General features: G+C 40.4%; 1 protein-coding gene across 1 annotated transcript in view; it reads right to left on the reverse strand.

The window, feature by feature from the left end:
• Positions 1-300: 300 nt before the first annotated feature.
• Positions 301-15,197, reverse strand: part of LAMC1 (laminin subunit gamma 1) — a 126,134-nt gene continuing 111,237 nt past the window's right edge. The window contains exons 20-28 of the mRNA XM_082612925.1: positions 15,033-15,112; positions 13,363-13,500; positions 12,675-12,819; positions 11,508-11,657; positions 11,127-11,241; positions 9,505-9,704; positions 8,047-8,205; positions 5,211-5,310; positions 301-3,306 (exon numbers count right to left, since the gene is read on the reverse strand). Coding sequence (XP_082469051.1) covers positions 3,050-3,306; positions 5,211-5,310; positions 8,047-8,205; positions 9,505-9,704; positions 11,127-11,241; positions 11,508-11,657; positions 12,675-12,819; positions 13,363-13,500; positions 15,033-15,112 — 1,344 coding nt within the window. The 3' untranslated portion in view covers positions 301-3,049. The remainder of the gene's footprint in view (positions 3,307-5,210; positions 5,311-8,046; positions 8,206-9,504; positions 9,705-11,126; positions 11,242-11,507; positions 11,658-12,674; positions 12,820-13,362; positions 13,501-15,032; positions 15,113-15,197) is intronic.

Raw genomic sequence — 15,197 nt, forward strand, 5'->3', positions numbered from 1 at the left:
GGATCCCATATGCCGCGGAGCGGCTGGGCCCGTGAGCCATGGCCGCTGGGCCTGCGCATCCGGAGCCTGTGCTCCGCAACGGGAGAGGCCACAACAGTGAGAGGCCCGCATACCGCAAAAAAAAAAAAAAACAAACATATAAATAAATAAATTTATATACTCACACACACGCACGTACACATACCGGATTGTTCTCAGGAAAAGAAACAACCCAAAGAATACATTACGAGACGCTTCCCCTTCATCATACCTTTTAAAACATCTTACCTCCCCTGTACCACACTCAGGCCACACCAAGTATAAAGGGTTACAAATATTCAGATTTTATTATAAATAAAATACTGTTTTTTTTTAACATAAAAAATGCCAAGTGTTGCATTTTATTTACTACCCTGGAGAGCAAGACCGTAGAGATTAAGGCAAACAGCTAAAGTGAAGGCACATGGAAAAGGGCCACGGTTGGAATTAAGAGGGAAAATTCCAGGGAACAGCCGTGTATGTTCCCTGTGACACCCAGAATTCTGCAGCAGCCATCCTGTCAATTTTATTACATAAAATACAGATAACTGGAACTATACAATAAAATAATGGCTATATTGCAGGTGTGTAATTAAGGTATTGTCTTATAAAGAACTTTTATTTTAAAAATAAAATTCTGTTTAAAAATATACCACACAGATGGAAAAGGAAAGAAACAACAACAAATCCCCAAAATTTTACTGTGGCCTAAGACTTACTGGAGTGAACCTGACCCATAGGCTAGAGGGTAAACTACCTTAGCAGTCTATCTTCAGTCCTTTCCCTGAAACCTTGACCAAAATGTCTCATAGGATGTGGCCACTTAAAAAGAGGAACTAGCTAGGAAACACTGATGTGAACACTTGGCAAGAAAGAGCCAGGCCTCCTGCGATAGGAGAAGAGGCCTGAGAAGAGGAATGGAGTGGAAGCTTAGGAGGATGCCAGGTCAAAACACCAGCAAGTCAACTCTGGAACGCAAGGAGGAGATGGAAAGGGGAAGAACTAAAGGCAGACCACCTCTCCCACTCTGTCTGTCTGCAGCATGATCCCTGATGCATTACAAGCACTCAAGTAATTACGCACCCCTTATAAAAATGACCCCATCCAGCTCAAACAACGGCCAGAGGGCATTTCTCACTCATTCCTGGCTAGGCTCACACGGATGGTAAAGATGCCCTTCAGTGAACTTTCCTAATTCCATCCTTCCCTGTCCTGCTCTGGGACAGGCATTAAGAACATCGTGCTGTGGCTGAGGACCACCAGGACCGCAACGGAAGAGGGTTCGAGGTACCTCTTTATCGTGGCTGTGTGTGGAGGAAAGCAGGTGGATGTGAATGTCAGAGAACGGACATGCTGCAAACACAAGGCGAAGAGCAAAGCAACAGGGAACAAATCCAATCCAAAGACCTGCAGACGGAAGGGAAGGAGGTATGCAGACACATTGTGCCGGTGAAGAGGAAAAATGAAGTGAAGAAGTGAACGGACAGTGCCATTCTAGAAACAGGACCAAGTATATTTACATAAACTCCTTACTCTATAATCATGATAAACAAAAAAACATTCACACAAAAATATAAATTTGAAATAATTAATAGCACCAGTGTGTCAGATAATAGTTTCTTTCCCCCGCTACGCAAAGTACAAAGTTGCATAGTGTTAAAGGCTATATATGAATCTCGAAAGCGGGTTGGTAGGAAGTAGGGGTTTGTGGCAGAGAATCGTCATGCTGTGACCTTAGAAGAAAACCACAGAGCTGAGGGTCAGAAGTTGAGAAGCTCACTAGGAAACTCCATGTAAGGGTCTTCCCTCTACGCTTAGAGGGAAGGTTTAGAGGTGGGTTTAAATCACAAAGTGCAGGAACGAGATGGTGTTGGCAGCTGTGTGAAATACTGAGTGCAAGTATTTGTCACCAGGATTTGGCAAACAATGTGTTTTGAGGGGTTCTACAAGACGGGAACATCAGGAGAAAACTGAGGCTAAGGGTCAAATGTTTCATCTCTCCCCGATGGAAGAAAAATGGATATGTGGGATCCTGACAATACAAGTTGCATCTAAGTTCTATCCCTTTGCTAGAAAAGACTAGGACAAGGAGGCTTTTCTTTTGTTTTGTTTGTCAAGATCGTAAGGACCACCCGTTCTCTGCCAGGTAACAACACTAATTCCAAGACTAATATTCTAAAAAAGCTCTAAGAATTAGTTTGATTTTGAAAAAAACTTTAGTGGTTATCATATCCCTATTTCTTCTGCATAAGTTCCATCTATAGGAATAGAAGACGTCTGTTGGTGAGTGCAAGCTGCCCATCCAGATTTAAATTATCAGCTGCCCAAAGATCTGAAAAAGGTTTATCTTCCTAGTCAATTATTAACATCTGAGAAAATGTTCAGCCTACTTCTGCAGTCTCACATTCTCCTGGAGACTGTCATAAATCATTGCATCCTTACCCGTGGGATGGCTCAGTGTCCTAAACTCAAAAGAGCTAAAACAACAGATGATGGCTCTCGACATTCTAAATGACCAATACCTTTGGCACAGGATGTGTATTTCCTTTTGCTTAAAAGGAGGAGGGGCAGGAGATGTGGATGCATTTTCTTTACCTATAGACTGGATATACTGGCCATCACAATGCTACTGTCAGTAGCCAAACTTCTCCTTCATAGAAACAAGAGTACTGAGACTGAGGAGGTTCTGTTGGCATCGGCAAGAAAGGGAGGGCTACTGGCTCAGCCCTGGCCCACAACGGTTCCCACGAAGGGTTTAAGCCACTGTACAGCAACGCAGGATGCCACGTCCTTATGCAACTCAGAAGGGAAAGGTGGGTCTAAGGGACCACCACTAAGTGGAAGAGAGACTTTATTAGATAAAACCCTTTGTTCCTGATTCACGATGTTTAATTTGCTTCTCTTTAAACTTTGTGACTTTTCCTGGCTCAAAAGGACAGTGGTGGAGAGCAGCAGAGAGTGGGGGTCTGAAAAATGTAATCTTGGTGTTAAGGCACTCTGTGGCCTCACAGTGGCTCCCTAAAGGAAGACGCTAGGGCTTTTCAATAGACGGGGTGTTGAAGCAGCCAGAGGGTAAGGTCTTCTTGATGTCTTCCAGGTTGCGGATGTCCTTCAGGATCTCCTCAATGTCTCTGTTATAGTCCATGATGGCAGCCTCCTGCCTCCTGGCTTCATTCTCCAGGTTAGACACTTTCCTGTCTAGATCACTGACTTTCATTTCATCTTTGGCTTTGTTCAGGGTACCTTCAATCTCATTTAGCTTGTTCAGGTCCACTGTGTCCAGCTGCCCTGTTGAGTCAGAAAGGACACAGAAGAGGACAGACACATTCAGTGAGAATTATAACATCACTCCACAAGTATCCCCACCAACGTTTTTATAAAGGAAGCCCAGCAGCTGTCGCTATGAAAAAGTGGCCTGAGAACTTGATGCCTGTCATACAAGGGCATTAACAATGCAAAGCAAGTACAATCACTGACCTAATCTAGCAGGGATGGGTCAGAGCTTATAATGAATATTGGGGCTGGATTTTTTTTTTTTCCTGAGAAGACGGTTTTTGTGAAATGTTTTCTAAATGTATAACAACCATGTCCTAGACCTTAAGCCTCACTTGTGGTTTTGAAGGTCATCTGGTAACGTGTAATACCTTTTTCACGTTTATATATGTAATCCTTGTGTCTTTTTAGTGCCCTCTAATGAACATAAAAATCTTTACGCTAGAACCCTAAGCCCTCAGCTCTTCAATTCCAGGGAAACTGGGTTTTTCTGGGAGTCATGTCCTGCTCCCAAGAGTTAGACACTATTATCGGAGCCCTCCTATGGAAAATGGCCAGGGTTGAAATGCTGAAATAATTTCAGCAAAGCTTCACTTTTTTTAAAAAAATTAATTAATTAATTAATTAATTTTTATTTTTGGCTGTGTTGGGTCTTTGTTTCTGTGCGAGGGCTTTCTCTAGTTGCGGTGAGCGGGGGCCACTCTTCATCGCGGTGTGCAGGCCTCTCACTAGCGCGGCCCCTCTTGTTGCGGAGCACAGGCTCCAGATGTGCAGGCTCAGTAGTTGTGGCTCACGGGTCTAGTTGCTCCGCGGCATGTGGGATCTTCCCAGACCAGGGCTCGAACCCGCGTCCCCTGCATTAGCAGGCAGATTCTCAACCACTGCGCCACCAGGGAAGCCCCAAAGCTTCGCTTTAAAATTAGCAAGAAAAAGAGGTCCTTTTGAAAGGAACTACTTCTATATTAAACGAAAGCAGATAGCCAGCTGCATAACGACCAGCACTTTATGCATATTGTACTTGATTAAATTCTCACCAGATCATTTGACATCAGTGATTCTCAGCTGTTAAGTAATTTGCCCAAATTTGCACAGCTTACAGGCAACAAAGCAAAGATTCCAACCCAAGTCTGACTAACTTTAAAATACAACCTTTTCTGTCACAAAACCTACCCCTTCCAGCTTACTTTCATTTTAAAATCCATCTGATGGCACATAATTTATTATTCTTGAAAATTGAGACAGATAAAAATATCACACACACCTCCCAAAAAAAACCCCCACAAAACAAAACACTGACCAAAACCAAACTTTAAAGGCTATCACATTAAAATAGAGTGCCTTGCTTACAAAGCTGTACTGGCTAGAGTATTACAACTTTATAATAGAGGCTGGTGACAAAAGTACACCTGCCCTATAATGAGGCCTGCTCCCTATATCAAACTGGATTAAAGGAACATTTCAATATGCTTATATTTCCTTCAAAAAGAAAGCCTTCTCTCTTTTGGCATAAAAACTGTCACCTCATCCGATTAGCCTTTAATCGATTATCCTTTAAAGTGTTCTTTTATTCTGTCATTGAAATCCTTCACTTTAAATCCTTTAAAGACATTCTGCCAGCAGGATGAACTAAGAATAATCACTGTTCGCTTGTACCATAAACCTTGACCATAAATGAGCCACCTTAGCTGGAAGCATATCTTCACAATTTTATTAAGTCCTCAGACCACGGTCAGATTCCAATACTAAGTCAGATTCCATGGAAGGACCTAGTAAGTACACGTTGAATTAATACAACTTAAAGTCATGATTCAGTTCATATGGTCTTTGCACTGTAGTATCTACTTTTGAGTCAACTATCTCAGATCCCAAGAACAGTACAAAGAATTCAAAGGCTGCCTAACAAGACTCTGGTTACTTACCCAGCTGCTCCAGGAGGTCATTAATAAGGTTGAGGAGGCTGGTGACAGAGTTTTTGGCCTTTCTGGCATTGATCTCAGCTTCCTGAGCAGCCTGTGAAGCCTGTACAGGAAAAAAGGATAAATGATACAGTAGTCTTGATGATACATTTTTATCTTCTTGAAGTATCTTTTCCCCAATGAGTCAACAAATCTAATTTTCAGATGGTTTCCCTTCTTCTAACTCATGAAACTATTATCTCTTACTGTAGAGATGTTCTTTTTTGGTCATATCTTCATGTTGAGGATGTTGCTATTTTTAATTCACTTAATAGTCATAAGGAGGCAGTCAGTATGCCTATAATGACTGTATTTGTATTTCAGAGATCAATGTTACCTCCTTTTCTCACTTTCTCACTCAAAAACACATGGAGGTGTATTCATAATAAAACCCATCAAGCAGAAACAAGTTACTTTTTAAGGATGAGCATAAAAACTACCATTTTAGAACCAAAACATGTCCTCTGGGATGATCTTAGAGACTTGATTGTCAGAAATGTCCTATTCTCAGAAATTTTTCATAATTAAGTGACATTCTTCTAAAACCCCCTCTCCCCATGCAGTCACACAAATACACATATACAAATTGGGGCAATACAATTTACATTTAAAAAATCAACCAAAGGTAAAAATATTTGGGAAAATTCCATGAAACCTGAACAAATACACTTGTGCATGAGTCACAGGAAATGGCAATGGAAGAGGAAGTGTCTAAGTATCAGAAAACAGATGCTCTCACAAATAAATCTGGTCAGGATATACACGAGTAGCTCTGAGCTTCCTACCACAGAACTGTTTTTCCTAGCTTTTTTGGGTCAAGAGAATACAAAATGTTTGGATAGAAACAATGTGAAAATTTTAAAAAGAAAAAGAAAGCAACGGAAAAAACCTTCACAAATAAACGATTAACCTCTGTTCAAACTGCAGCCATTCTCACTGCACCTTCCCAGGCTGTCTGCGAGTGTTCTAGCAGAGCTGTAAAGGACTCTGCTGTGGCCATACTATTACATTTAACCTGCTGTCTGCAGCCTCCTCTTCCAGGAACAACTGTGAGCCTTCACTCTTTCCCTTAAAAAACAGGTTACAGACTGAAACAATAATGATACAATGTTGGCCTTTCAGGACTGATATTTAAATATAAATGGGATAGTATATATGAGGGTGCCTTGTGCTCCTTAGAAGTTACTTACCAAAAGGAACAAAAGGTGCATCTTCTTTCTACCCTTTTAATTGAATTCATACCCTTTTTTGAAGCTCATAGAGAATACATATCTTTTCCTTTCCTTCAACAGGCTCTAAATCTAATGTTTCTATAACTGTATTAAAACATAAAATCCAGAGACCCTCAGCACATATGAAATATACACATTTTTACTATATGGGAATTTCCACTTGAGCCATACCTTGCTATAGAAAATAAGGACAATTCAAAACAACAAAAAAATGCATAATAAAATAAGGTATTTGCACACGATGCTTCCTGTTATCACTTCCCTAGGGACTTCTTTACCTAGATTAACAGGCTTAGTAGTTCTTTCCATCCCAAGGTGAAAATGATCTACAGTGAAGGGTGTGATTTTTAGCAGGAGTGGAAGAAGGGTCCCTTCCTTGCACTGAAAGTCCACAATTAAACAAGTTCATGCCTATCATTACTGTAGTTATAATCAGATTGAACTGTAAAGGAATATTTCCATTGTGACTCCATCAAAGTCTTTCAAAAGCAAAATATAGCACAAAACGGAACCTAGTCCTTTGTTGGGCCATGCATTCACAAGTCAATTTTGTTACAAACAGGGCTATGTATACACATCATCACAAAAAGTGAAAAATCAAATTGGATGTAAGTTTGGTGTGTTTTGTCATCTTCAAAAATGTCCTTTTACACAAGAAACTGGTCTTTGTCTTTAGGCAGCAAGTTGCTGGGAGAATAAGAGGACGGAAATTAACTTTTCACTGCATGGCTTTTGTTCTTTTTTGATTTTATACCACCTATGAATTACCCATTCAAAAATATAAAGACATACTTTTAAATGTCCTAAAATCTCAAATGTGTAAAACAATGTTTTGCTTTTAACTGAGAGTAGCTTTGGGAAGGAACTATTGTGCAACAATCTGGCAGAAGATCCAAATTCTTTGTCTTCTATGTAAGTTACTAACCCAATTCTTGACCAGAAAACACAATTAAAAACAGAAGTCAATATGAAAAAGACTCTTCTCAACAAGTTAGGGATCTTTATTATTATTATTATTATTATTATTATTATTATTATTTTAAATATTTATTTATTTATTTTGGCTGCGCCGGGTCTTAGTTGCGGCACGCAGGATCTTCATTGTGGCATGCAGGATCTTCCAGTTGCGGCATGCATGCTCCTTAGTTGCGGCATGCACACTTCTTAGTTGCGGCATGCGTGTGGGATCTAGTTCCCCGACGAGGGATTGAACCTGGGCCCCCTGCATTGGGAGCACGGAGTTTTACCTACTGGACCACCAGGAAAGTCCCCATATCTCTGACTTCTTTTGTTTGTTTGTTTGTTTGTTTGCGGTACGTGGGCCTCTCACTGTTGTGGCTTCTCCCGTTGCGGAGCACAGGCTCTGGACGCGCAGGCTCCGTGGCCATGGCTCACGGGCCCAGCAGCTCCGCAGCATGTGGGATCTTCCCGTACCGGGGCACGAACCCATATCCCCTGCATCGGCAGGCGGACTCTCAACCAGTGCGCCACCAGGGAAGCCCCAGGAATCTTTATTATTAAACACCCTTCACTTTCTGCCCATTAGCAAACATGCAAAAATCACTTACCATCCCTGCCATCATCATATCCTGGTCCGCATCATCTTGTTTTTTCTTCAGCTCCTTTTCTGCTTCCTGTAGCTGTTTCAACATATTATTCACCTCGTTATCCAGATCTGTAACTTCTGCAAAAGTCCTCTCAGCTTCTGCCTTGGTGCTGGTAGCATTCTAGGCACAAAGTAAACAATTCCTAATGAAAAAAAGGTTCCCTTTTTCTAAAGTATGCTGCCACTCCTTTTATAATCTGTAAAATGGTTCAAAGATATGATCCAGAAAGAACAGGGCAATAATTTGTACTATATGTTGAATTACGTTATCATTTATTTGGGCTACAAATTTAATGAAAAAAATAACATTACCACCTAACATAACATTTTATATTTTATAAAGCACTTTAATTTGTATCCTCTTGTTTAATCCTGTTAATAAAAATTCCTGGGCTTCCCTGGTGGCGCAGTGGTTGAGAGTCCGCCTGCCGATGCAGGGGACGCGGGTTCGTGCCCCGGTCCGGGAGGATCCCACGTGCCGCGGAGCGGCTGGGCCCGTGAGCCATGGCCGCTGAGCCTGCGCGTCCGGAGCCTGTGGTCCGCAGCGGGAGAGGCCACAACAGTGAGAGGCCCGCGTACCACAAAAAAAAAAAAAAAAAAAAGTTCCTGTTATATCGTTGCCTTTTTTTTTTTTTTTTTCCGGTACGCGGGCCTCTCACTGTCGTGGCCTCTCCCGCTGCGGACCACAGGCTCCGGACGCGCAGGCTCAGCGGCCATGGCTCACGGGCCCAGCCGCTCCGCGGCACGTGGGATCCTCCCGGACCGGGGCACGAACCCGCGTCCCCTGCATCGGCAGGCGGACTCTCAACCACTGCGCCACCAGGGAAGCCCTATCGTTGTCATTTTTAGTTGGGGTCACATAGCTGCAACATTTAAATGGTGTATACTTTCCACCACATTGTACTGATTAGACTCTTTCGCTTGGATAATTTTCTATTCAAAGCTAGCCTTAATCTATTGATACTTGGCAGTTCATCATAATGTACAAAAAGTCCATAATTCTGAAATATATTTTATAAAATATAATTAATCCAAGAAACTAAAAAATGTGTGTGATTTCCAAACACATAAGTTTAGAATCAGCTCCAATTTCTCCTTTAAATAAAACAGATTTATCTTTAAGTAGGAGAAAGATGGGTCACTGAAGCCAACCCCCCTCCTCAACAACTCAGACCCTGCCACTGAGACCCAGCAGAAATTTTAGAGTAAAGGACCCTTTCAATGACTCCCTCTTCAATCAGTGTGGTTACCTGCTCTAATGCCTAGTAAAAGAAAATGAACGACAAGGATGGTTTAATATAACTTTACTGGAGTTGAGGAAAAAATTTGCAAGAGCTTTTGAGGGTCTGGAAAGAAACCGGAAAATGACTAGAGAATAGATGAGCAAAGGCTTCGTTTCGGACAAGAGGGGAGAGCACACCTTTTGGACAGCACTGGCGATCCTCTCCGCCTCGTGGGCCTTGTTCTTGGCCTCGGTGGCATCTGCGGCAGCATTGCCCAGAGCCAGCTGTGCTTCCCTGGTCTTTTCATTGGCTTCGATTATAGTCTGGTTGATGGCAGGGATTCTCCTTAGTGCTTCCTCTGCAGCCGTCTTGTTATCATTTACTCGCCTATCAAAATCTAAAACAGGTTCAAGGAATGCAATTAAACTAAACTTTCAACAAGCCAAAAGGGAACTTTTCAGGGAGCTGCCACTGGATTTTGTTTTATGAACAATGAAAGTCAGGGGAAAAGAATGAAAAACAGCATGGACTGAAATATTAGAACAAAGCACATAGATCTACATGGAAGATTCATGTGAATGAACACCTGTTTCTGGAAGGCAAATTCTCACTTGAAACATTTATTTTCATGCAGAGCTGAGTATGCCATCACCTCCACCTCAACCAGTATCGAAAGGCTGCAGTTTATTTAGTGTTTACTAAGTGTTAGGTACTGAGTTAAGAGCTTTATGTGCTTGTGACACAGGCATTGAATCATTTTTATACATGAGAAAACTGAGGATTAAAGAGGTAATTTTTTTCAAGGATTCACAGTAAGTAAGAGGTGGATCAGGGATTCTAAACCAAACCCACTGACACAAAGCCCATACATTCAACCATTATCCTATAAAGCTTCTGTATATATAGAGCTTATGTTTATCAGATGTGAATCCAAGGCTACACAGTGAATTGAGCACAGTTCGTTTTTATCTTGGGTGAGGGAAGAAAATATAAAGACTGAGATGCAATTGGCAGAGAAAATTAAAGATAACCTCCATTTACCAACACAAGTCAGCTAAATAGGCATATCTTGGTTACAGGCAATATCTTTTTTTGGCTTCCATACCTAAGAATGTTGGGGTAAGATGACATGAGCACTGGGATTTTTCTTTGAAATACTTTACCATAAAAAAAGGTAGGGTAGGGACTTCCCTGGTGGCACAGTGGTTAAGAATCCACCTGCCAATGTAGGGGACACGGGTTTGATCCCTGGTCCGGGAAGATCCCACAGGCCGCAGAGCAACTAAGACCGTGCGCCACAACTACTGAGGCTGTGCTCTAGAGCCCATGAGCCACAACTACTGAGCCCAAGTGCCACAACTACTGAAACCCATGTGCCTAGAGCCTGTGCTCCGCAACAAGAGAAGCCACCGCAATGAGAAGCCTGCGCACCGCAACAAAGAGTAGCCCCCGCTCGCTGCAACTAGAGAAAGCCCGCAAAAAGCAACAAAGACCCAACACAGCCAAAAATAAATTAATCAATTAAAAAATAAAGCACTATCAGCTGATGCGTAAAACAGTAATTGTTGGCTTTAATTATATGCATTAACTGATAAAATTTTTTTTTAAAAGGTAGGGCAGGTGTTGGGGGATAAAGTAAGTGCAGTAAAAATCTTAACTGCTGAATCTGAATGACAGATATATGGGATTTCTTACACTATTATCTCTTGTGCTGTATGTGTTCAGAAAGTCTCATAGTAAAAATTTTTTTACAAAAGAGAGAGAATCACCCTAATGAAGGACACATACAAATTTACCCTGTTATCTGACCCTCTCATACCTTTCAGGTTGCTGAGAATGTCATTGGCTTCTTGTAAGGTATTTCGTCCCTTTTTAGCAGCTTCTTCCGCAAGAGCCTTGGCAGCATCAGCTCGGGCTAGGAGTTGGTCGGCAGTCTGCAAACACGTGGCAGATAAGAGGACAAACCCTCCAAGGTAAAGCCCTTCTCTCTCCTAACAGACCAGGCACCTACGAGCCACCACCCTGACACTGGCCAGTATACAGCAGGTTAGGCCTGGGCATCAGCATAAGGCCCTCCTCTGAATACTTTTTCATGTGTTTTGTTTCTTCTGCAATTGTGGTAACATCACAGACACAGCCTACAGTCAGGCAGTTTCAATTTTTGCCTCAAGAAACGAAGCAACTTGCAAAGCAAACCAACCTGCTGTTCGGTCTTTCCTTTTTCCAGAAGGTTCTTTACTTCAAATTCCTTCCCTCTCATGTCCTGTCTGAGGTCCTCATAATCTTTTAACTTTTGGTCAATCAGACGATCCAGATCCTCAGCTTCCTTCTTTATTTTATTTGCCTCATTCTATGAAAAGCAAGTAAGATCATCATATTTTAGGCAAATCAACTAAACTGATGAAAAGGTAGGCTTAGTAATTCTATACTTAGAGGATATTTTTAAAACAATAGCACAGGTCAAGATTTTATGGACCTTTTTAAAAAACTGAGGTATACTTACACATAGTGAAATGCACAGCACTTAGTTTGATGAGTTTTGACAAATATATTCACCTGTGTAACCAACACCCCAATCAAGATACAGAATATTTCCACCCAGGAAATTCCCTTGTATCTCTTTCCAGTCAATTTCCACACCCACCTTTCCAACAATGCAGCTGCCACTGGTCTGGTTTTTATCATCATAGATTAGTTTTGCCTATTGTCAAATTCCACATATATGGAATCATACAGTATGTACACGTCTGAGGAGACCTAAAACTTTATGGTAAAAATGAAGTCAACACCTCAGATGTAAAAAGTGAAACTTAATAAATTGCAAGTTTAATGTAAAAAATGCACCATTTATATAGAACTTGGTATGAGGATTCATGATTAGAGTACAGATGAAATAAAATACTACCAATCCCTAAATATTTTACCTGCCCCAAAGCATCCTGATATAGTTCTTTCACTTAAACCATTCTTTTATTTCTCTCCTGTTCAAAACCAGGGTAACGACCTAGGTGTAGTCTGTTTTAATTAATCCAAATATATTATAATTTGGATTTATATCCAAGATTTAGGAGTGATTATTCCTATCACTAAAGGAGTCTTTGCTATTTAATGTTTATAATAACCACAGGATTTTTTTTTACCTCAGTAAGTTCTACTAACGTATCTAAACTAGAACTCAACTTTACCATTGAGCTCTTGGGAGGACAGAGGAGGCAGGTACTGATGACAGCTGCAGGGCAGTCAGAAGAGCTCTTACCCAGACTGAGGGGGTACGTGGCTATGCGTTGGGTGGGAAGAGGGTAGGAGCTGTGAATGGGGGACGGCAGTGACAACCAAAGCCTGTGCATGCAGGCTGTCAGCGCCATACCTCCATGGCTTCTGAGTCCACAGGAGTCAGCTGGGCAACACTGGCATAGATCTCCACAGCTTTCTCACCAGCCTTCTTGGCCTCCTCATGTACTCGGGCAGCTTGCTTCTCTAGATCCTGTGAGATGTTCTTTGCTTGTTCATACCTAAGGAACAAAAGATGTGATTTGATGAAAACCCTAGCTGCTTTTAGCATCTTAATGTTCACCAGATTCATTCCAGTTTAAATCACCGTGATAGTATTTCCAAAACCTCAAAGAAATGTTATATTAAAATGCTATTATTTAATACCAACATAGCTTAAATTTAGATTTCATCTCAGCACTTCTATTATAGCATATGGTTTACCATATGCTTTCTTATTTCAGACACCTTTTAAATATTTGTAGCTCAAATATATTTTCTCTGCTTACTCTATGATATTTTTTCTCTTCTCCTTTATGCAGAATTTTAAGTATCATGGCTAGTCGTTACCATTCTCTGCTGATACAGTAACTGGATCAAATAAAATGTCTGCGGCTCTACATCCCCTGCTCTAATTACTGCACCATTTCAAAAGCATGATTAACAAAAGAAATCTTACTGCATGAACACATGGCCTGAATTCACCGGCATTTAATTTTTCCTTAAACTGGTGTTACTTACAAGAACAACTGAAGGGCTATAAACCACTTTTAAATTACACTCACTTTCTATTAAGCTCTTCAATCTCAAATGCTGTTTGATTTTCTCCTGCCAGCGTCCTCAAAAGCAGATTATATGCCTCAGTTGATGTATCATTGGCTGCCTTTGCCACTCGTACAATGTCATCAGCTTCTTGTTTATGGCTGTATAACATAAGAGGAAAAAGAAGCCATGAAACACAGCCGTCTAAAAGGGAAAGAAGTAGAATTTAGGTAATGCTTACCTTATTAATATACATAAACTAATGTGGGCAGGGTTCCACAAATATTGAAAAAATCTTATAAATTTGGAATTTTGTTATCATTTCAGCGGGGCTGAGTTTATAAATAGCGTTCCGTGATCTGAGAAAATGATATTTCCCAAGGATATTAATGATATAAAATGTATAGGGGCAAATGCTTGTATTTCTTAAAAATTACTTTTAAATATAATTATTTAAGGGTATTTATATATGAAACTGTGTATACCAGCAAGAACTCATTTCTCTAGTCATAAACACAAATCCCAGACCTCATCTTTAATTGCTACTCTGGTTCTGTTACTGCATAGTCTTGAAACAACTTTGACTATTCAGATTTCTCACATGCAACCTAGTTACTGGCCAGGAAGAGCAACTCAACAAGGAACATGTCAACAGGGACTCCAGACAAATAACGCATTTTAGCTGGGTAAATGCTAAGGTTTTTTCAACTCTAAAATTTCATATTACATTGTCACACTGCAATACATGGCCATTCTTCTTGATATGATAAACTTTCCTTCAAAATTCATGCATGAAGTACACCACAATTAATTTCCAAGACCTAATTTTCTCGGGAGTTTTCGATAATGTTTTCAGCTGTCTTCTTTTAATCAGAAAATTCAGCTCTGAAACCATGAATGTTCTATGAGCTAAATGACAACAGTTCACACACATTTACAAAAAATAGAAAGAGAGCACATATGGTAAAGCAAGAAGCCAATGTAACTGCTCAGATATTGAGGCTAAAATTCTAACATCAGGCTTATTGAAGCACCCTGTACCTATGAGGTCTACTAGCTGTTCTGCAATGCATTCGATAAACATTTATTGAGTACCTACTATATGCCAGACATCGTTTTAAGCATTGGGACTTCAGCAGTGAATAAAGCACACAAAATCACCTGCCCTCACAGAGCCTACATTTTAGCAATATTATTTTTAAAAAAATGTTTTCACTTGATGCCCTCTACAATTTAAAGTCTTCCTAAGAAATTACATTTAATCAGGAATGAAATAGTCTGTTTCTGATTTTCACATGTACTATGGGTTAGTAAATGTCTCTATTGAAACTTGAAAATTAAACATTTTTGTTGAAAATTTAAAAATTTTAAAAAATAACTAAATTCTACTGAGCTTAATTATCTATTAACTTTAAGGTTTCAAAATTAAAAATCTAAAAAATGTTATGGTTTTCCTTAGATGTGCAAATATAATTTCCCTCCAAACCATCATATTCTAATATTCAAAGTAAGTATTCTAATTTCAAAGTAAAGGGAAGCAAAGAGTACATGTAGCTAATCGCATTTCAGAAACGAGAGCAAACTTTGCAAAAGTGGGTTACGTGGGAAGTGTGTGTGTGGATAGAATGAAACAACGTGTGCACACCGCGATGAAAGCCATAACTTAACCATTAAAGAGGGAGCTGGAGGTTACCGTTCAGCAAGCTTTCGTGCCTCATCCGCCAAAAGAGTCATGTTGTTTGGGTCCCCTGTAGATTCTGGTTGAGTGATTGACTAGAGAGGAAATAAACAAAGCACTAATCTCAAAGGAATGAATTATTTAAATTTAATAAAGCAAGTGTCAAAACTAAATTTTCAC

Source organism: Mesoplodon mirus, assembly GCF_964341445.2.
Source record: "Mesoplodon mirus genome assembly, chromosome: 3".
In the NCBI taxonomy this organism is placed as follows: Eukaryota; Metazoa; Chordata; class Mammalia; order Artiodactyla; family Ziphiidae; genus Mesoplodon; species Mesoplodon mirus.